At 39.8% G+C, this 18,045-nt stretch overlaps 1 protein-coding gene across 1 annotated transcript in view; it reads left to right on the top strand.

Moving 5' to 3' along the window:
• The window catches only part of NCEH1 (neutral cholesterol ester hydrolase 1), a 58,659-nt gene extending 40,888 nt beyond the window's left edge, over positions 1-17,771 (top strand). The window contains exons 2-5 of the mRNA XM_047786614.1: positions 624-852; positions 3,410-3,479; positions 14,943-15,114; positions 16,990-17,771. Coding sequence (XP_047642570.1) covers positions 624-852; positions 3,410-3,479; positions 14,943-15,114; positions 16,990-17,607 — 1,089 coding nt within the window. The 3' untranslated portion in view covers positions 17,608-17,771. The remainder of the gene's footprint in view (positions 1-623; positions 853-3,409; positions 3,480-14,942; positions 15,115-16,989) is intronic.
• The last annotated feature ends 274 nt before the right edge of the window (positions 17,772-18,045 follow it).

Here is an 18,045-nt window from a genome sequence, read left to right as displayed (position 1 = left end):
GACTGAATCCTGGAATTTATGGTTCCTAGCTTTGAGTCACAGAACTCCCATTTATCTGGCTAAATGGGCAAGTTCAGCTAATCTCTAAGCCTTCTTGATAAAAGGAGACTGATGACACATTTTCCCCTCAGGACTTATCTGGAGATCAATGCAGATCTCAGGTATGAAAATACTCTGGAAGTTCTGAAAATGAAAGGTAGATATAGTTTGTTATTTTATTAAAAGTGGACAGGAGTTCCCTTTGTGGCTTAGTGGTTAACGAACCCAACTAGGATCCATGAGGACTTGGGTTTGATCCCTGGCCTTGCTCAGTGGGTTAAAGATCCAGTGTTGCCGTGAGCTGTGGTGTAGCTTACAGACGTGGCTCAGATCCCCTGTTACTGTGGCTCTGGCATAGGCTGGTGGCTACAGCTCTGATTAGACCCCTTGCCTGGGAACCTCCATATACTGTGGGAGCGGCCCTAGAAAAGGCAAAAAGACAAAAAAAAAAATGGCCAATGAGTCTTCAAGGGCAGCAGCAGTTACTTGTAAAAATTCAAATACTGAAGGAGGGTTGGTGAGTGTGGCTCTGTGATAATAAAGCTGACACATGCTCTCCCTTATTATATCCCCCATTCCTGCAGAGTAACCTGATACACTACCTGGGCCTCAGCCACCATCTACTCGTGCTGAACTTCATCATTGATTCTTTGGGCAAGAAGAGTGCATGGTCATCTGCTCAGGTGAAGGTGACCGACACTGACTTTGATGGTGTGGAAGTCAGAGTGTTTGAAGGCTCTCCAAAGCCAGAAGAGCCACTGAAACGCAGTGTTGTTTATATCCACGGAGGAGGCTGGGCCTTGGCAAGTGCAAGTATGTCCTGGTCACCTTCGGGTTGTTTGGGGTTGTGGCTGGCCAGCGCAGGAATATGTGACTGAATTGACTTTCTTATGGGTAAGGAGAAGAGGTCATTTGACTTGGTTCTCCTGGGCAGTCCGAGTTAGCCCCGCTGTCCCAGCAGCATTGTTCCTAGGGCCTCCCCTTTCCATTCCTGAAAGGGTCCTGGCTTGGATGATTAATTATATAGCTACCCTACCTAAAAGATTTTTCCTATTTGTTTCTTAATTCAAGCAGACTGTTTTGAAAATATTTTCTGTAATGTAAATCACAGACTAACTTATTTGAAGTACCGAAGTTGCTTTCTGCACCAAAACTAAGTGAAATTTTACTGGGACAGAGTCTCTGCCTTGGAAAAGATCGCATTGGTAGCATTGGACACTTGCCATGCGAGATATTACATCAGAGGCCAGGCAGTGTAAGTACCCGGAAAGGTATGGATTATAAGTAGACCTGGCCTTTCACACATAAATTTTTTTTTTTTTTTTTTAGGCAATTATCTGTAGCCTTGTGCCAACTTGTGTTTTTGAAGACATCTTGCTATGATATAAAATAGGTATTTCTATACAGGTTAACTCATCAATACTTCATTCTGCTTATGAAACCAAAGATGAAAATATAAAATGTATGCCACAGTTAAAAGGAAATGATCTTGCAGAGTTCAAGAATATCCTCTTTAGAATTGGATAACTTTCATGAGCAGAACACATTAAAAATGGCAGGTAGCCAAGTCGAGCAGCCCAGTGAAAAGTATACTAAAGAGGATATAAGGACCTTCTCTCTGCTCATAATTATTATGGAGCTACTCTCTCATCTGCAGCCCAGAGTTTTTGGCATCCCCTAATTTTAAAGGCAATGGCAACTTGTTCAATCTTGCCTTTTTTTTTTTTAATAATTTTTTTTAATGTAGCAAAGGCTAAAAAGTATAACTTTTTCTAGTAATCTCATTTCATTTAACTCCATATTCAGCCTTTATTCTTTTATTCAATTCATTAATTTGTTCACATTTCCAACAGATGTTTACTGAACATCTGTTTGCTGAGGACTGAGAGGTTTCCCAGGATGCAGGACATACAGTACAAAATCTCAAACAGTTGTGTGCAAACCTGGACCTTTGGTCACCCCAATGTGTGTTAGGTGATGGGGGTACAAAAATGAGAATGACAGAGTCTCTGCCTTAGAAAAGGTTGCATCGGTAGCATTGGACATTTGCCAATGCTACATCAGAGGCCAGGCAGTGTAAGTACCAGAAAGGTATGGATTATGAGTCAACCTGGCCTTTCACACAAAATTTTTTTTTTTTAGGGCTGCACCGAGGCATATAGAGAGTCCCAGGCTGGGGGTCGAATCAGAGCTGTAACCACTGGTCTACACCACAGCCACAGCAATGTGGGATCCAGGCTTCGTCTGAGACCTGCACCACAGCTCACGGCAATGCCAGATCCTTAACCCACTGAGTGAGGCCAGAGATTGAACCTGCATCCTAATGGATGCTACTCAGATTCCTTTCTGCTGAGCCATGACGGGAACTCCTTCACACATAATTTTGACTGATCACTCCTGCCAGAGGATGAGCTCAGGCTGGAGGAGGTATGCGGGTATTTATGTAGTTATTGAACTTCGGCTTCTAAGACTGCCTTGGGAAGCCTATAAACAAGGTAACTTGTGGCTTTCTGTTGACATAGTCTTAATTTATAGAAAGAATTGCCAAGGGATTAAATTTTTACACATTAAAATTGCTTCTGTCACTTTGGACTTTTTTTCTAAGAAATGCTAAGACTTCCTAAAATTCCAGTTTGTTAAATATTGTTTTAAATAGAATACCATGTTCTTCAAATTGGCGACTTTTCCAAATTGCAGCAAATGAAGGAGTTAAAAGAGAAAAAAATTTGGTTCTAAGAAGGAAACTGCTTATTGGATATGATTTTTGGAAAAGCATGCATTAGAAGAACTACAAAATCAGAATTTGATGCATGATATATTCCATTATTAAATAAATATTTAGTTAAAATCATATTCGAAGGTAAGACAGTATAGATTTCCTATTATTTTATAGTTATTGCCTTTTATCTGAAACCAGACATTTTTTACATTTGTATGTATGACTGTGTTGGTGAGATGTATGTTCATATTTACTTTTATTATTTTTATTATTAATAACTTGAGTCCAAGTCTAAAAACCATCCATAATTAGCAGAATTTAAGAATAGATAGTTTTGGGAATTCCCATTGTGGTGCAGTGGAAATGAATCTGACTAGAATCCATGAGAAAGCGGGTTTAATCCTTGGCCTTGCTCAGGGAGTTAAGGATCCATCATTGCTGTGAGCTGTGGCGTAGGTCATAGACATGGCTCAGATCTGGCCTTGCTCTGCCTGTGGCATAGGCCGGCAGCTGTAGCTCCTCTTCCACCCCTAGCCTGAGAACTTAAATGTACTGAGGGTGGAGCCCTAAAAAAGCAAAAAAAAAAAAAAAAAGAATGGATAGTATTAAAAACTGCTTCATGGTGAGTGATTGTTCCTTTTTCTTTTTTAGAAACCAAGAATTATGATGAACTGTGTACAACATTGGCTGAGGAACTGAATGCTGTCATTGTCTCCATTGAGTAAGTAATGAATAGTAGTCCTAGAAAAAAATGTAAGAAGGGATCCTAGGTAACCATCTAGTTACTTTATTTTCTATATAAGTGGTAAAGTGTAAAATAAAAGTCCAGAGTGACATTCCCAAAGTCACAGAAAATGATTTCCAATTTAACCTAGAATTTTCTGAGCTAGCTTTGTAACACTTCACATTATCTTTTTATTTTAGTTCTGGAAACATCTAGAAAAGGAATGAACAGAAATTGAGAGAAATATACAATTAGTTATCTACAGTATATAGTTTGATTACTTGAGATTACTATAATTTTTAAATCTAACAATCAGCATTTTAGGAGAATCTCACCTATAACCAGGAGTTGGAAAAGTTATTCTCCTGGAGTCAGGTTCTGTAACTCAGACCTTGTGAATAGTAATGTTTTCAACCAGTGTTAGTTGATGTAGCTCTTATTATCATTATTACTATGAGTATTAATATCAGTGTTTGGAGTTGTTTCTGCCCATTCTATAGTAGCTATTTTTCTGGGAAATTAGGAAGAATGTAAATAATGACTATAACAATTGCAGTGATGGTAATATATAAAAATCATGGTACCTACTCCATGGCAGGCATTGTGCAGGTGCTATTATGAACATTGTCTCTCCTCCTTCAGATCTTTGCTCAAATATCATTCTCTCAACAGCACTTCCTTGACACCCATACTTAAAACTGCAGTCCATTTTTCTTCTGCTTCATTTTCTCCAGAATTGTCATCAACATCCAGCAGGCCATTATATTTAACTTATTATATTGTATTGGGTAGAAATAGACAATGTAAGTTACATGAAGGTAGAGTTTTAGGGATTTTTGTCGGTTCTGTTCATAGCTGTCATCAGTGTTTGACAATGTCCCTAGCTGATAGTGGACATTTGTGATATTATGATCTGTAAGAAATATATATTTGGTCATTCAGATGACAAACTCTATTTTTTGCATATACTTAGTCTTTGTCCAAAGTCCTTGGCTCACAGCTCCCCCAAATCCTTGGAATTTCCTAAGTCTCCAGAGTGTTAAAAGTGCTTTTTGTTATGTAAATGAGGTGACTTTTAGAAGTGCCTAAGGATGGGGGGCTGATTGCCAGGAGAACCAACCCTGTGATTAGAAGGTTGGAACTTCTCTGCCTCCTGACCTCCAGGGAGGGAAGAGGGCTTGGAGGTTGAATCAGCCGCTAATGGCTAGTGATGAAGCCATCATGACTCTGTAATGAAGCCTGCACGAAACCCCGAAGGACAGGGTATGGAGAGCTTCCACTTGGTGAACATGTGTAGATTTGGGGAGAGTAGTGCACTGGAGCAGGCATTGACCGTCCGTGCCCCTTCCCACATACCTTGCCCTCCACATCCCTTCCATCTGACTGTTCCTGAATTGTATCCTTTTATAATAGATCAGTAATCTAGTAAGTAAAATGTTTCCCTGAGTTCTGTGAGCTGCTCTAGCAAATTAATTGAACCTGAGGAGGATGTTGTGGGAAGCTCTGATTTCTAGCCAGGTGGTCAAAAGTACAGGTAACAACCTGGATTTGGGATTGGCACCCTGAGTTGGAGGGGATTGTTGGAAACTTAGCAATCTGTAGCCAGTTAATGAGAAGCAAGTGATAACCTGACCTTCGGACTGATATCTGAAGTTGAGGGGTCCTATAGTTTTGTAGGACTGAACCCTTAATCTGTGGAACCTGATGCTATTTCTAGGTAGAGATTGTCAGAAATGAGTTGAAATGTACGACACCCAGCTGGTATCTGGATCATTGCTTGCTGGAGGTTGGAATTTAGTCTCAGAACACCAAAAGAGCATTTAATTAGTATTTACAGAATGAGTAAATGAATGGAGAATCTTGTTTAATTCTCATATAAAATAGCCAATATAAATATTTTGATAATGGAGTTCCCGTAGTGGCTCAGTGGTTAGCAAATCTGACTAGGACCCATGAGGTTGCAGGTTCGATCCCTGGCCTCGCTCAGTGGGTTATGGATCTGGTGTTGTCGTGAGCTGTGGTGTAGGTCACAGATGTGGCTCGGATCCCACATTGCTGTGGCTGTGGAGTAGGCCAGCAGCTGTGGCTCTGATTGGACCCCTAGCCTGGGAACCTCCATATGCCATGGGTGCGGCCCTAAAAAAAAAAAAAAAGACAAAAAAAATTTTGATATTTTCCTCATAAATGAGGAAATTGAGACCCCAAAGGTTAAGTGAGCTGCCTGAGGTCACATGGCTAGTTAGTCGTATAGATAGAGTAGGGAATTGAGCCAGGTGGAATTGCTCCACAGTTCCCTATGCCTCTTTGCCTCAGTGTCAAACTAATATTGAGGGAAGCTAAGGATGCTGAGTGACAGGGTTATGGCAATATCACCCACTTTCCGTGCCCCAAGCTTATCCAGCTGTCCCCTTCCCTCTGTGCTCCCATTCATAGCTCATCTTGTCCTTGCCCCTACTCCATATCTGAGACCTAAGAGAATTCTTGCTTCTCTTGGAAAGGCTGGCTCCTCTGACTCTGTGAACAGGACCTTTGGAATCAGAGTGGTGCTGGGGCTGCCTCCTCAGCAGATTTGGTTCTGGGAAGCTCTGGACAGCTCCCAGGCTGCCCTGAATCCTCAGCTGGGCCTCCCTGATCACTCAAGGGCCCTTGGTGCAATTTTGTAATGCAGGGACCTTCAAGTAAATGATTGTATCATCTGGCCAGGCAGTTGGCCAGAGGAAGGCAGGGGTTGTTTAAGTAACTGAACCCCATTATGGAGCAAGGCTCTGTAGCTGGGTGCTGGTGAACCAGCCTCATGGCCTCTTCAGTGGTTTCCTGTGTAGCTCCAGCTCTTCCCAGGCCCAAGAAAAGGAGGCAGGGTAGACTTGCTTTATTGGCACCATGAGGATTCTCCACACAAACCTTATCCTCCAGGGCTAATCTAAGCAACTGACAACATGCCTAAGCTCTTCTTGCATGCCCTTCTCCACCTGTCAGCACCTGTCTCCAGTTAAAAAGGTGTTACTTTAAGTCTAGGCTTATCATAAAACAGGATTTCTTTTTTAAACAAAGTGTTTAATTAATTAATTAATTAATTTAGCCCTACTTGAGGCATGCAGAAGTTGTGGGGCCAGGGATCAAACCCTTGCCACAGCAGTGACAACACCAGATCCTTAACCTTCTGAGCCACCAGGAAACTCTAAAACAGGGTGTTTTTAAGGATATTTTTTTAAAGGGGGCCTGCTTTTATCTTCACTCCCCACTGTGCAAATCTATTCACCATAGCATCCAGTATATCAGCAGATTAGCATCATAGCAGTGGGCATGTACCATTACTCAAGGCTGTATAATCTCAGATAAGTCATTTAACCCCATGTGCAAAGGAAGGGTTAGGAATCCCTCCCTACTGGGAACAGAAATCATATCTTCTTTCCTTTGGGTCCCCAGCACCTGGGTATAAGGCTTGAACATGTGTGTTAAATAAGTATATTTTGAGTTGGGTTAATGACTTCAGAGAGTTGTTATGAGAATCATTTTGAACATTTGAGATAAAAGTGCTTCAGGTACTCTAAAGCACTAGACAAGTCTGGAGGATTAGTGCTCTAGACTATAGAATAGAAGAAAGGTCCAACTTACAAATTTGTTTATCATCTGTGTATTTGGAACTCACAGTACTTTTTTTTTTGCAGAAATAATGATAAGGTGATTAGGATCCATCTGGGCCAGCCAGCCCACAAAAAGCTACATCACTCATGCTTTAGTTGAGGTACAGCCAATGTCATATAGTCATATAGTTTCTGCTTTCATGAAGTTTACAGTCCAGATGAGACAGCAAACCTTGAACAAACAATGCTGAGTGTGACAGGGGATGTGAAGTAGAAAGGGTAGTAATAACAGAGGCATCTAATAGGTAAGAACTTACCTAGTTTGAAGGCTCAGAATTGAGGTTTGAACTGAACTCCTAAGAAAGAGCACAACCAAGTTAGACAGAGTGAGTTGGTCATGGATGTCCAAAAGGGTGTGATGAGAGGGCTTGGGAGGAAGGGAGGAGGCAGAGAGCACTAAGCTCCGCTCTCCCTTCTGAATGACTGGTAGTCAAAACTATCTCAAGGGCCAGTTTTGAGAGTAGAAACAGAAGGGAATCCCCTTCCAGGCTTTATGCACAGATCTCATTGGACAAATGTAAAGGGAAACAAACATCCATTCACGACAATTCCACTTTTATGCAATTTTACTGTGTGTTCTTTTTTTTTTGTCTTTTTGTCTTTTTTTTTTGTCTTTTTGTCTTTTTTCTAGGGCTCCACCCATGGCATATGGAGGTTCCCAGGCTAGGGGTCTAATCAGAGCTGTGGCCACTGGCCTACGCCAGAGCCACAGCAACACAGGATCCGAGCCGCGTCTGTGACCTATGCCACAGCTCACAGCAATGCCGGATCCTTAAACCACTGAGCAAGTCCAGGGATCGAACCCGCAACCTCATGGTTCCTAGTCAGATTCATTAACCACTGAACCATGACGGGAACTCCTACTGTATGTTCTTTTAATGGAAAGGAAGCTTCTACCTGCTAGAGGAATGAATAGGTTCTTCCTCTGGGGTTGTCTCCCTCAAATAGCACAATACGAATGTAATTGTTGATTTGTTTCAGATTACCCCTACTGAACCTGTGAGTTCTTTAAGACTGAGGAGAATATTAACCTTAAAAATGTTCATTAGGTGAATCTCCTGAGCTCTTCTTGGGAGATGGTAAAAAAGAAAAAAAAAAAAAGGCCGGAAAAGAAATGTTGATTTTTTTCTCACTCCTGAATCAAATAGAAGTGTAATGTCATTTCAGAATATCACATATATCTTTCACCTAACTTCTGGCAATAATGAAGGAAAGTAAGAAATAAGGATAGATGATCCTGAGAGCCTTCAGGGAGGTTTGTGGATCCTTGGTTCTCCTGGAATTACCTCTCCTACAGCTGCTCCTCAGGCTTATCCTCAAGGTCAACAGGAGTGGGTAGTGGTCATGGCTTTGCGACATGTGGGGTGTAATATATATTATGTAATGTAATAATAGATTCTACATAACCACAGAGTCATATATAATCTGAGGAAGCTGGGTGGGCAAAGGTTGGGCCAGTCCTGGTAATAGAGTCACTTCATGTGAAACAACATCAGGAGCTGTAACTCCTGAGTTCATGTCACTGGTGTTGACTCAAGATTTTGGGACAGATCCATTACCAATATCCAATAAGTAGACAAAGATGCAAAGTATAAAAATAGGCCGTAATTTCTCTTCAGCAGCTTCTGCAACATGATGAGACACTTAAATATTAATTGCACAATACATATTTGTTAAATATATGAAAGAATTCATTTTACAATACCCAAGATACATGGATATATCCTCATTTACATAATCTGGGAAGGTTGTTTATATTCATAAGCTTGTTTTCATAAACTTCAGTGCAGTTTAGCTCTTTTTTACCTGTAGTTTATACAATATACTAGAACCATAAGACTTCAGGGAAAAGGAAGAGTTAATTTGTTTTTTTGAAAGATAAAATGCCAATGTACAGCATGGGAAATATAGTCAAAAATATTGTATTAATTATGTATGGTGACAATGGTAACTAAACTTATTGTGGTGATCATTTCATAATGTATACAAATGTTGAATCACTAGGTTGTGCACCTGAAACTAATATAATATTATATGGCAATTATACTTAAATTACAAAAAAATAAAATGCAAGGTAATTACAAAGGAAGCATGTTGGATATTATAAAATTCTACAAGGCACTTACATTACTTTTTTGTTTGAGAAAAATGGTTTTGAGTTGTGTTTTGCTTTTAATCAAGTCTTTACTGTACCCATAAACTCTCCATTTTGTGTAGATGGAGACTTGTTCCCATCCACCAAATGTCAGGTGACACTCTACACAGAGAACTTAAAACAGGACAGAGCTGTAAAGAAGATCATTGTTCACGTAGATAGAATAGAAGCCAGAGCACACATTTCAGACTACTGCTAACAGAGTTATAAGCCTTGGGACTTCTATACCTCTGTCTCGTTCATCCATAAAATTAGATGAGTACAAGTTGACAAAATCACAGAGCTTCTAAGAGGCACAATACAACAAACATCTTAATATAATAAACAGTTGTTCAAACAAGATACTCTGAAAAACCCAGAGCAACAGTGACCTAGCTATGACTTCCTCTGAGTCCTGAGTGCAGAAAGCCTCACATATTACCTGCCCTGGGAAGGGGGTAGACTGAATCCCTAAGGGTTCCCCTTCAAGAAAGGAAAGATTTATCTAAAACTTTCCTTTTACTCAGACAAGGTCACCTTGTTAGCAAACCTAAAGGCCAGTATCACAAATAATTTAATGCCATAGAAAGATAATATGTTTTAGTTTGTTCATGATCATTAAATAATGAATCTCCCCTTTGTAGACATATTAAGCTAATATTTTCTTAGCTTTTTTTTTTTTTTCTATTAACATACAAAATCCTCTGGTTTCTCTTTTGTGGTTTAGGTCTTTTAGAATTTCATTGTGGGGGGATTGGAGGTGGCCAGAAATCCTGTGCTGCAATCCACAGTGAGGTAGGGAAACCTAGTTCCACCCACACCTGAGCCCAGAGCTCTGTTGAGCTTCTGAACTCACACAGAAAAGTCAGAGGGACTAGGTACTGAGTCTGCTTGGGCTTCTGCAGCCACCTGAGGGAATGCTTGGCTCTCTATTCCACCTAGAGGATTAAGGCGAGGTTTGCCTCTCGAGTGAGGGGTGGGACTTGGGTTGGGGAGGAGCCATGAGGAGCTCCCTGCCCTGTATATGGAGACATCTCAGGAAGTCTCAACTTGTAAAAGAAGCATCAGAGAATCACACTGTTTAAATGGATCGCGATTCAAGGCTCAATCTCTCCTCGAATGTTGGTGACACATCTTGACATCTTTCAGTTCTTTTGAATGTACTTATCCAATCAGCCAAGCCTTGCTAAGTTTGGCTCTCCCTTCCTGAATGACTGGTAGTCAAAGTTATTTGCAGGGCCAGTTTTGAGAGTAGAAACAGAAAGGAAGACCCTTCCTCAGCCTTTATGCACAGATCTCATTGGGCAAATGTAAAGGGAAACAATTATCTGTTCATAACAATTCCACTTCTATGCAATTTTACTGTATGTTCTGGTTAGAGGAATGAATAGATTCTTCCTCTGGAGTTGTCTCCTTCAAATAGCACAGTATGAATGTAATTGTTGATTTGTTTCAGGTTACCCATACTGGATTTGTGGGTTCTTTAAGACTGAGGAGAATATTAACCTTAAAAATGTTCTTTAGATGAATCTCCCGAGCTCTTCTTGGGAGATGGTGAAAAAGAAAAAAAAGGGGGGGGGGGGTCAGAAAAGGAATGTTGATTTTATCTCACTCCTGAATCAAATTTCATTTCAGAATATCACATGTACCTTTCACCTAAATGGCACTACATGAAAACTCAGTGTTCCTTCCCACTCAGAAGGCTATCCCAGTGTTTCCAGCCTATGTTATTTGAGGGAGAATGCACTTTACAGCGCTCTTAGAACACTGGTGTCATTCAGGGCTTCCACTTCCATAGTCCTGGAGTAACTCTTCTGCTTAGCTCTGGACTTGTATATCTGCCTTTGACTCAAGGAGCAACCTGTCAGTCATTCTGACAGCATTGCTCCATCTCCCTGGTCATTAATAAAAGATGTAATAAAGTAATAGGTCATAGAAATGGTGCTGCTTATTTCAGGTGGATATATCTTGAATTCTTTAGTACATAATTATGACTTTCCATCTACTTCTAGAGGAAGTTGATGTGTCTGTTAGGACCTATTGCAAGAGAGATTTTGAGGGCTCCAAGAAAAGAGTTGCTTTTAGCTGGACTCTTAGAAAACTTCATGGAAGAAGTGGCATTCAAGATGAGACTTAAAGAATGGCAACATTTGATGAGGAATTGTTGGGGGAAGGGCATAGGTGATAGAGAGAGGGACCAATGCATTTGGAACAGAAACAGGGAGATGTATTCAGAGGAGAGTAACAGTGTGGCTGGATTCAGTGATATTTCTGAATGCTGGGTGCACATTAGAATTACTTGGGGAAATTTTTCTTCAAATGTAGTTATGCTGAGCCGCACCTCAGATCAAGTAAGTTGGAAGTAAGTTAGAGGGGCTCAAAAGCTCCCAGGATTACCCTAAGGTGCATTCAGAGTTGACAGGCTCTGAGCTACGAAGAGAATACAGGCTGTTCTTGCAGATGTGTCCAAAGAGTAGGTGGGTTAAGAACAATTCATTTTTTTAAAAAAAATGTTTTAACATTGTTACTTTTCCTACTATAATAGTGCTATATTATATGTATCATGTGTAAAGTGTATAAAGTCAACCTTTAGAATTTTGTTTGGAATGAAGAAAATACCTTATTAAAGATGTCCCATGTGCCAGATGGTTTGTTTTGAGAATATAGCAAAAACATTGAAATCATGAGAGAAATTTGGATGTCAGAAATCTACCGTCTTGAGAATTTACTGCTTTGGTGAAGTAATAGGAAAGCACATTTAGAAGCTGTAGGTTTTTAAGAATGAGACTGTTTTAAAAGGAGGAGGCACATAGATTTTGAAGTCAGTTGTGAACTCAGAATTCAGCACAGCTTTGCCACTTATCAGCTGTTGCAGACTAGTTATGCATCCCCCTCGAGCTTCATGTTCTCATCCTTAAAACCACAGGTTTGCTCTGGGATTTGAATGAAACATCTGTAGAAGCACCTGGTGATATGTCTCACTTGGCAGGAAAAAGATAATTTTTATAGAGAGTGCATATTTATTAAATAGATTAAACCTCATTCCAGAGTTTATACCGAATTTTTGTTCTTCTGGTAGAAGGCACATGCGTAATAAGTAGGCAGAGGCTGACACTGCAGAGTTCTCTATCCTGCAGTGAGTTGGGCAAATTGAGACTGCATTTGCCACAAAATCATCAGGTGCTTTAACTCAAGATCTATGGGATTTTTTTTCCCCTTGTTTGTTTGTTTGTTTTTAAAGGCAGAATCCTCTATCAGTACTTTTCAGGGACAGAGCTTTGAAAAAAAATGGCTGATAAATGTATTTAGGTGTGCTTTTTTTTGGCTATTCCACTCATAAATTTCCTTTTGACTCTCTGTTTTCTGTATCTATAAAGATATTGTGAAACGTTTGTTACACTTCTCAGGTCAATTTCAAGCTATTTTGAAGGTTCATTTTACACTAGGTGACCTTAGAAACATCTAATTTCACTATATTCTCCAATACATGAAAATAGTATCCTTTCTTATTGAATAAAACTAGAGGATGTTTCCAGAATAAACAAAGATGGGGGAGGGATGTTTAGGAGATAGCTCTTTAAGGGTGCCAAGAAGACTCCTGCATCATAACCTGTTGGTTTTCAAGGATGTTTGCCCTGTTATCTGAGCCAGTTATTAATCAACTCATAAGATTTGAGCCAGTAGCATGTTTTTTTTCTTGTTTGTTTTAGATTACTAATTCCTCTTGATTCAAAGTCATTAAGACCTTTTGTAAAACAACATCTGAAAATTCGATCCACGTATGTGTTCTAGCAAAATATGTTATGATGACCTCCTGGGCCACTGGGAAAACAGTCTATCATGCTGTCTAGAATCTTTCTGAGACAAAATAGCCTTATTTTCACACCTTGAGTCATGAAGTGTATTTGTTCTTATTTCATTGAAAGAATTGAGAATTCAGCTTGGTAATACTGAAATTTAAAAACTGAGACCTCATCCTAGAACTGAGGTTCAATACAATCATATGAGATGGCTCCATCTAGTGTGCAAAGTGATGTACTCCTCCTCCTTTCACCCATTATTACCTATTATTAATAAAATGGAATGACATTATTAATAAAATGGAATGACATTTAAGACAGTGAAAATCCACTAGAGAAAAAATATTTTAAATGCTTACTTAATCATCACAGATGGAAAAATAAAAAAGAAGTTAGAAAACTTACTTCATCCGTTGTAGAGCGGAATTTCTTATTGCATTTAGTGTTTTAAAAAATGTAATAATTTCTGAATGACCAAATGTACGTTCACTGCTTATCAAAAAATTTGTCAATTTGATTGTGTCTGCATGGACTGTCAAGATATTTAATTAAAAATCTGGAATTTAGATGGGGAAAATGAATGGTGTTATAAAGAGTAGTATAGAAAAAACTAGTTTCTGAGAATAAATATGCTAATTACAAATTGGAAATCAAAAGACTTGAGTATTTGCTGACTATTACTATATTTTAATCAAGTAATTAGTTTCTATCCTACCTTGTGTTGATCAGTGTTTGATTTATTTTACAAATCATGTAACTTTTCTATGCCCTGGTTTCTTCAATGGCAAAGTGAAGGTACATTAATATTCAAAAAAGGCTTACTAAGTGTATGATTATGTGCCGAGCACATTGATAGATACACACTGGAAATACGAAGCCCCTGATGTCGAGAACACACTCTTTAGAGGAAATAAAGAAATCATGTTAATATGAGGAACTATAAAGAGCAATATATCCCAGCATATGATGTATCAAGGAAAGGTAGCCACCTCAGTTCCAGAAGCAAGTGGAGTAATAGTCAAGGAAGGCTGTGTGGAGGAGACAGAGCCTCAAATAAAGCTTGAAGGATGAATGAGAAGTAAGCAAGGAAGGAGGATGGAGACAGAGGGCACTCCAAGCTGAAACTACCAATATGGATTCATAAGATGATGTTATCGGTGGGGCATTTGACAAAAGCGAGGTTCTTGGGGGCTCTTGAGGGAATAAGAATCCTACTAAGTGTACAGAGTACACTTAGGGACTCTGATCTTGAAAAGTGGGATGGTGGGAGAAGCCCCAGAAGTGTCCCTGAGGGTCTGCCTAGGGCCGTCTGCAGACCTGGCTTCCCTTTTGCTGGTTGACAACTGACCTTTTAGTTCCAAGCTAATACATTGCTTGGTTTTAATGTCAGGCTGGCATGACCTCTTCAGTGGAATACAATTTAACTGCATGTATTAAGTAAATCATGAAGATTGCCATATGGACTTATTAACTATGGGACCAATGAAGAGTTGGTGCTGCCGAGTGCATTCTTACCCAGAGGTGTTGTGAATAGAACACTGACTTCCAGAAATAAAATTCCAGAATCTCTTGTGGTTCTATCTATATTTTAATAATCACCTGCCTTTTACTTCAAAGTTTTTGCATTGGTAGTGGTTGTAGGTGTTTTTGTTATTTGATTTATTTGGTTTTGTGGCTGATAGTAAAAATTACTGTTACAAAATCATTACATTTTTAAACTAAGTACTTAAATTGCAAGAAAATGAATGGTTTGTTTTTCAATTCATTATAATTCCTTACCTGTTTGTTTCTGACTTCAAAAGAACCAGTTTTCCCTTAAACTTTAAATGGCATGTAAAGACTTACTGAAGTCCTTTAATGAATAAAACTTTTGTCTTTACAGATACAGGCTAGTTCCAAAGGTTTATTTTCCTGAGCAAATTCACGATGTTGTACGTGCCACAAAATACTTCCTGCAGCCCGAAGTCTTGCACAAGTATTCAGTTGACCCAGGCAGAATTGGCATTTCTGGTGACAGCGCTGGTGGGAATTTGGCTGCTGCCCTGAGCCAACAGGTAACAGACTGCCCTGAGGTGCTGGTGGAAGGAGGGCATGTAATGTTCAGGAAACGAACAGTGTCCACTGGTCATGGCAAAGGCCTTGCTGGGTGAGCTGGTCACTCAGGGGCCAAGCTATTCAGATGACTTCAGTTGAAAGTTTTCTGAGAACTTTTTGAAGTAGAAGATGGGTCATTGAAAGAAAAGTCCTCCCTGAGTGCTTGGAAAGGCTCTGATTACAATTAATATGAGAGGAAGGCTAACAGTTTAAAGGGCTCTCTTCTTGTTCCTTAGGGTTATGCATGAAAATTAAGTATCCTCTGTTTCTTTTCCATGTCGAACTTGCAAAACAGGGTATTTTTGCTTAAATTCCAATTGCCAAGATCATTTCTTTAAACTTTGAGTCAAATTAATAAACACGTTTCCCAAATGTTTTTTAAATATAAAAGAAAAAGTAAATGGTTTGGCCACTTTAACTGTTATAATACAAGTTAATCTGAGCTTTACCTCATTAAATCCTTTGAAAACTCAGTCTAGCTCTAGTAGCCCCAAATTTTGGGCAGCTGTGTAAACTGAAACATAAATACATTTTCTTCCTTTCATGGATTAAATAATTTAAGAATAGCATCTTTTTCTACTTACCTCCAAATTTCTTTTGGTGTTTTCAGATAATGTCTGCCTTTTCATTTGTAGCATGTCTTGATTTCTTTTCTTTTGCTATAATTAAAGAACTTGGTTCTCCACTTGGCATTTGTGGGTTTGCTATCCACCATGTGCAATGTGGTAAGAAGAAAATCCTGGTGCAGTGGGGAGAACTTCAAATCCAGGTCCCACTTTGAGAGCTGTGGGGCTTTGGGCAAGTCCCCTAACCTCCCAGGAAAATGAGGATCATGCCATCACACTGTTGGGCTGTTGCCAGGACTTAGTGAGATGATATATATACAGTTCTTGGCACACAATAATAGTTCTATTAACTGATCATTTTCTGTTGCTTTTATAGAATAGTTCCAGCTTCCCTGGAAATGGGATTCTAAAATCCTGTGTGAAACAAAATTGTATGGCCAGAGTTACCTTGAAGATTTCTAAGTTGCCTGAGAAACACAGTGACCTAGCTAGCTGCCTTTTAGATGTTAGGTGAAAAACATATCATTTTAGACACCAGAGTTAACAAATGAGGCAATATATTTGCATTTAAGGGAGGCCTGGGGGATTGGAGACACGCTGAGGTGGGGGAATTCATCCACATTCCCATCTCAACTTCACTCTCAGGCACATGCTCATCAAGTAGGATGGAGGGCCATCTGCCAGCATGATTTAAATTCCCACTCTCTCACCAGCCATGAGGACTAAAGGTTCATCAGAGGAGATACCGAGGTCCTATTAAAATACTTTGGAGTCCTGCCATCTGTTCACTTAGCTTTTCCTACTCTTTTCCTCTGGAAGAGTCAGAATCAGTTTTTTCTCTCTAGTATGTCATTGCCTTTTGTATCCTTTCAGGGAATACAAAATTAAATATGGTTCCCACATTGTCCATTCATAATGCCCAGCCAAGGTGTGTATTACACTAAAGGGTAGATAGTAAAGCGTTGATGTGGGTTTAGAGACCTAAGAGATCACATACTTTTGAAACATTCACTCAAAACTATGAGTGGCAAACATCACACCTTTCCTAGTAAAATCCAGTAGCTGGAAGGGTGGTAGTGGTGGTGGCAGCAGCCATGGCGATGGGAAATTATTTATCTTCTAAATTATGTTACTTAATATCATGCATGGTAGAAATGTAACACTTACACCCTTTTCATTGATTCAAAGTAAAGCCTTAGGATACTTTGTAGGGTTTCTGTAAAAAAGAGCCATTCAAAATAAAATCATATGTTTGCTTTTTTTCCCCAGCTTAATCAAGATACCAACCTAAAAAACAAGGTCAAAGTGCAAGCTTTAATTTATCCAGTTCTTCAGGCTTTAGATTTTAACACACCCTCTTATCAGCAAAATGCGAACACGCCCATTCTGCCCCGTTATGTCATGGTGAAATACTGGGTGGACTACTTCAAAGGCAACTATGACTTTGTCCAAGAAATGATAGTTAACAATCACACTTCGCTTGATGTGGAAGAGGCTGCTGCCCTCAGAGCCCATCTCAACTGGACATCACTCTTGCCTGCATCCATCAAAAAGAACTACAAGCCTGTGGTGCAGACCACTGGCAATGCCAGGATCATCCAGAAGATCCCTCAGCTGCTGGATGTCCGCTCAGCCCCACTCATCGCAGACCAGGAAGTCCTGCGGGGCCTCCCAAAGACCTACATTCTGACCTGTGAGCACGATGTCGTAAGAGATGATGGAATCATGTACGCAAAGCGTTTGGAGAAGGCAGGTGTGGAGGTGACCCTCGATCACTTTGAGAGTTGCTTCCATGGATGCATGATTTTTGCCAGCTGGCCTACCTACTTCTCAGTGGGAATCCAGACTCAGAATAGTTACATCAAGTGGCTGAATCAAAACCTGTAAAGGAGTAAAATTTCTAAAAGTGTTGAGCCCCTCTTGACCTGCACCTGCTTTGGAAAGGCATTCGCTTTTCAGCCAACTAATTTCCCCTTGTTACTTGTGAGTTATGGAATCTCTGTTCCCTGTAGACTTTATGTTAATTTAATTAAAAAAATGCTTTTTAGTAACATAAGTGCAAAAACATCTGAATTTCATTCTGTAAGTGGGCCAGTCTCTCTGTCCTTGTTGTTTTGGCCAAACTACTCCTAATACCCACAGCTGCGGAAAGCAGGCTAGGGAACTGGAAATAGCTCTGGGTCTTGCCTCTGTCAAGAAGTTCTTTTTTAGAAGAATTTTTTCCAGCTGTGGAAGATGTAGAGCCCTTTAGTGGCTAAAGTAAATGTGGGCTCTTCAACTTGCTGAAATTTACTTTGAGTTCAGAACAGTTTAAATGTGTGAACT

This window comes from Phacochoerus africanus, chromosome 1 (assembly GCF_016906955.1).
Source record: "Phacochoerus africanus isolate WHEZ1 chromosome 1, ROS_Pafr_v1, whole genome shotgun sequence".
Taxonomy (NCBI): domain Eukaryota; kingdom Metazoa; phylum Chordata; class Mammalia; order Artiodactyla; family Suidae; genus Phacochoerus; species Phacochoerus africanus.
The sequence above is the reverse complement of the archived record's forward strand: the minus strand, read 5'-3'. Positions and strand labels throughout refer to the sequence as shown.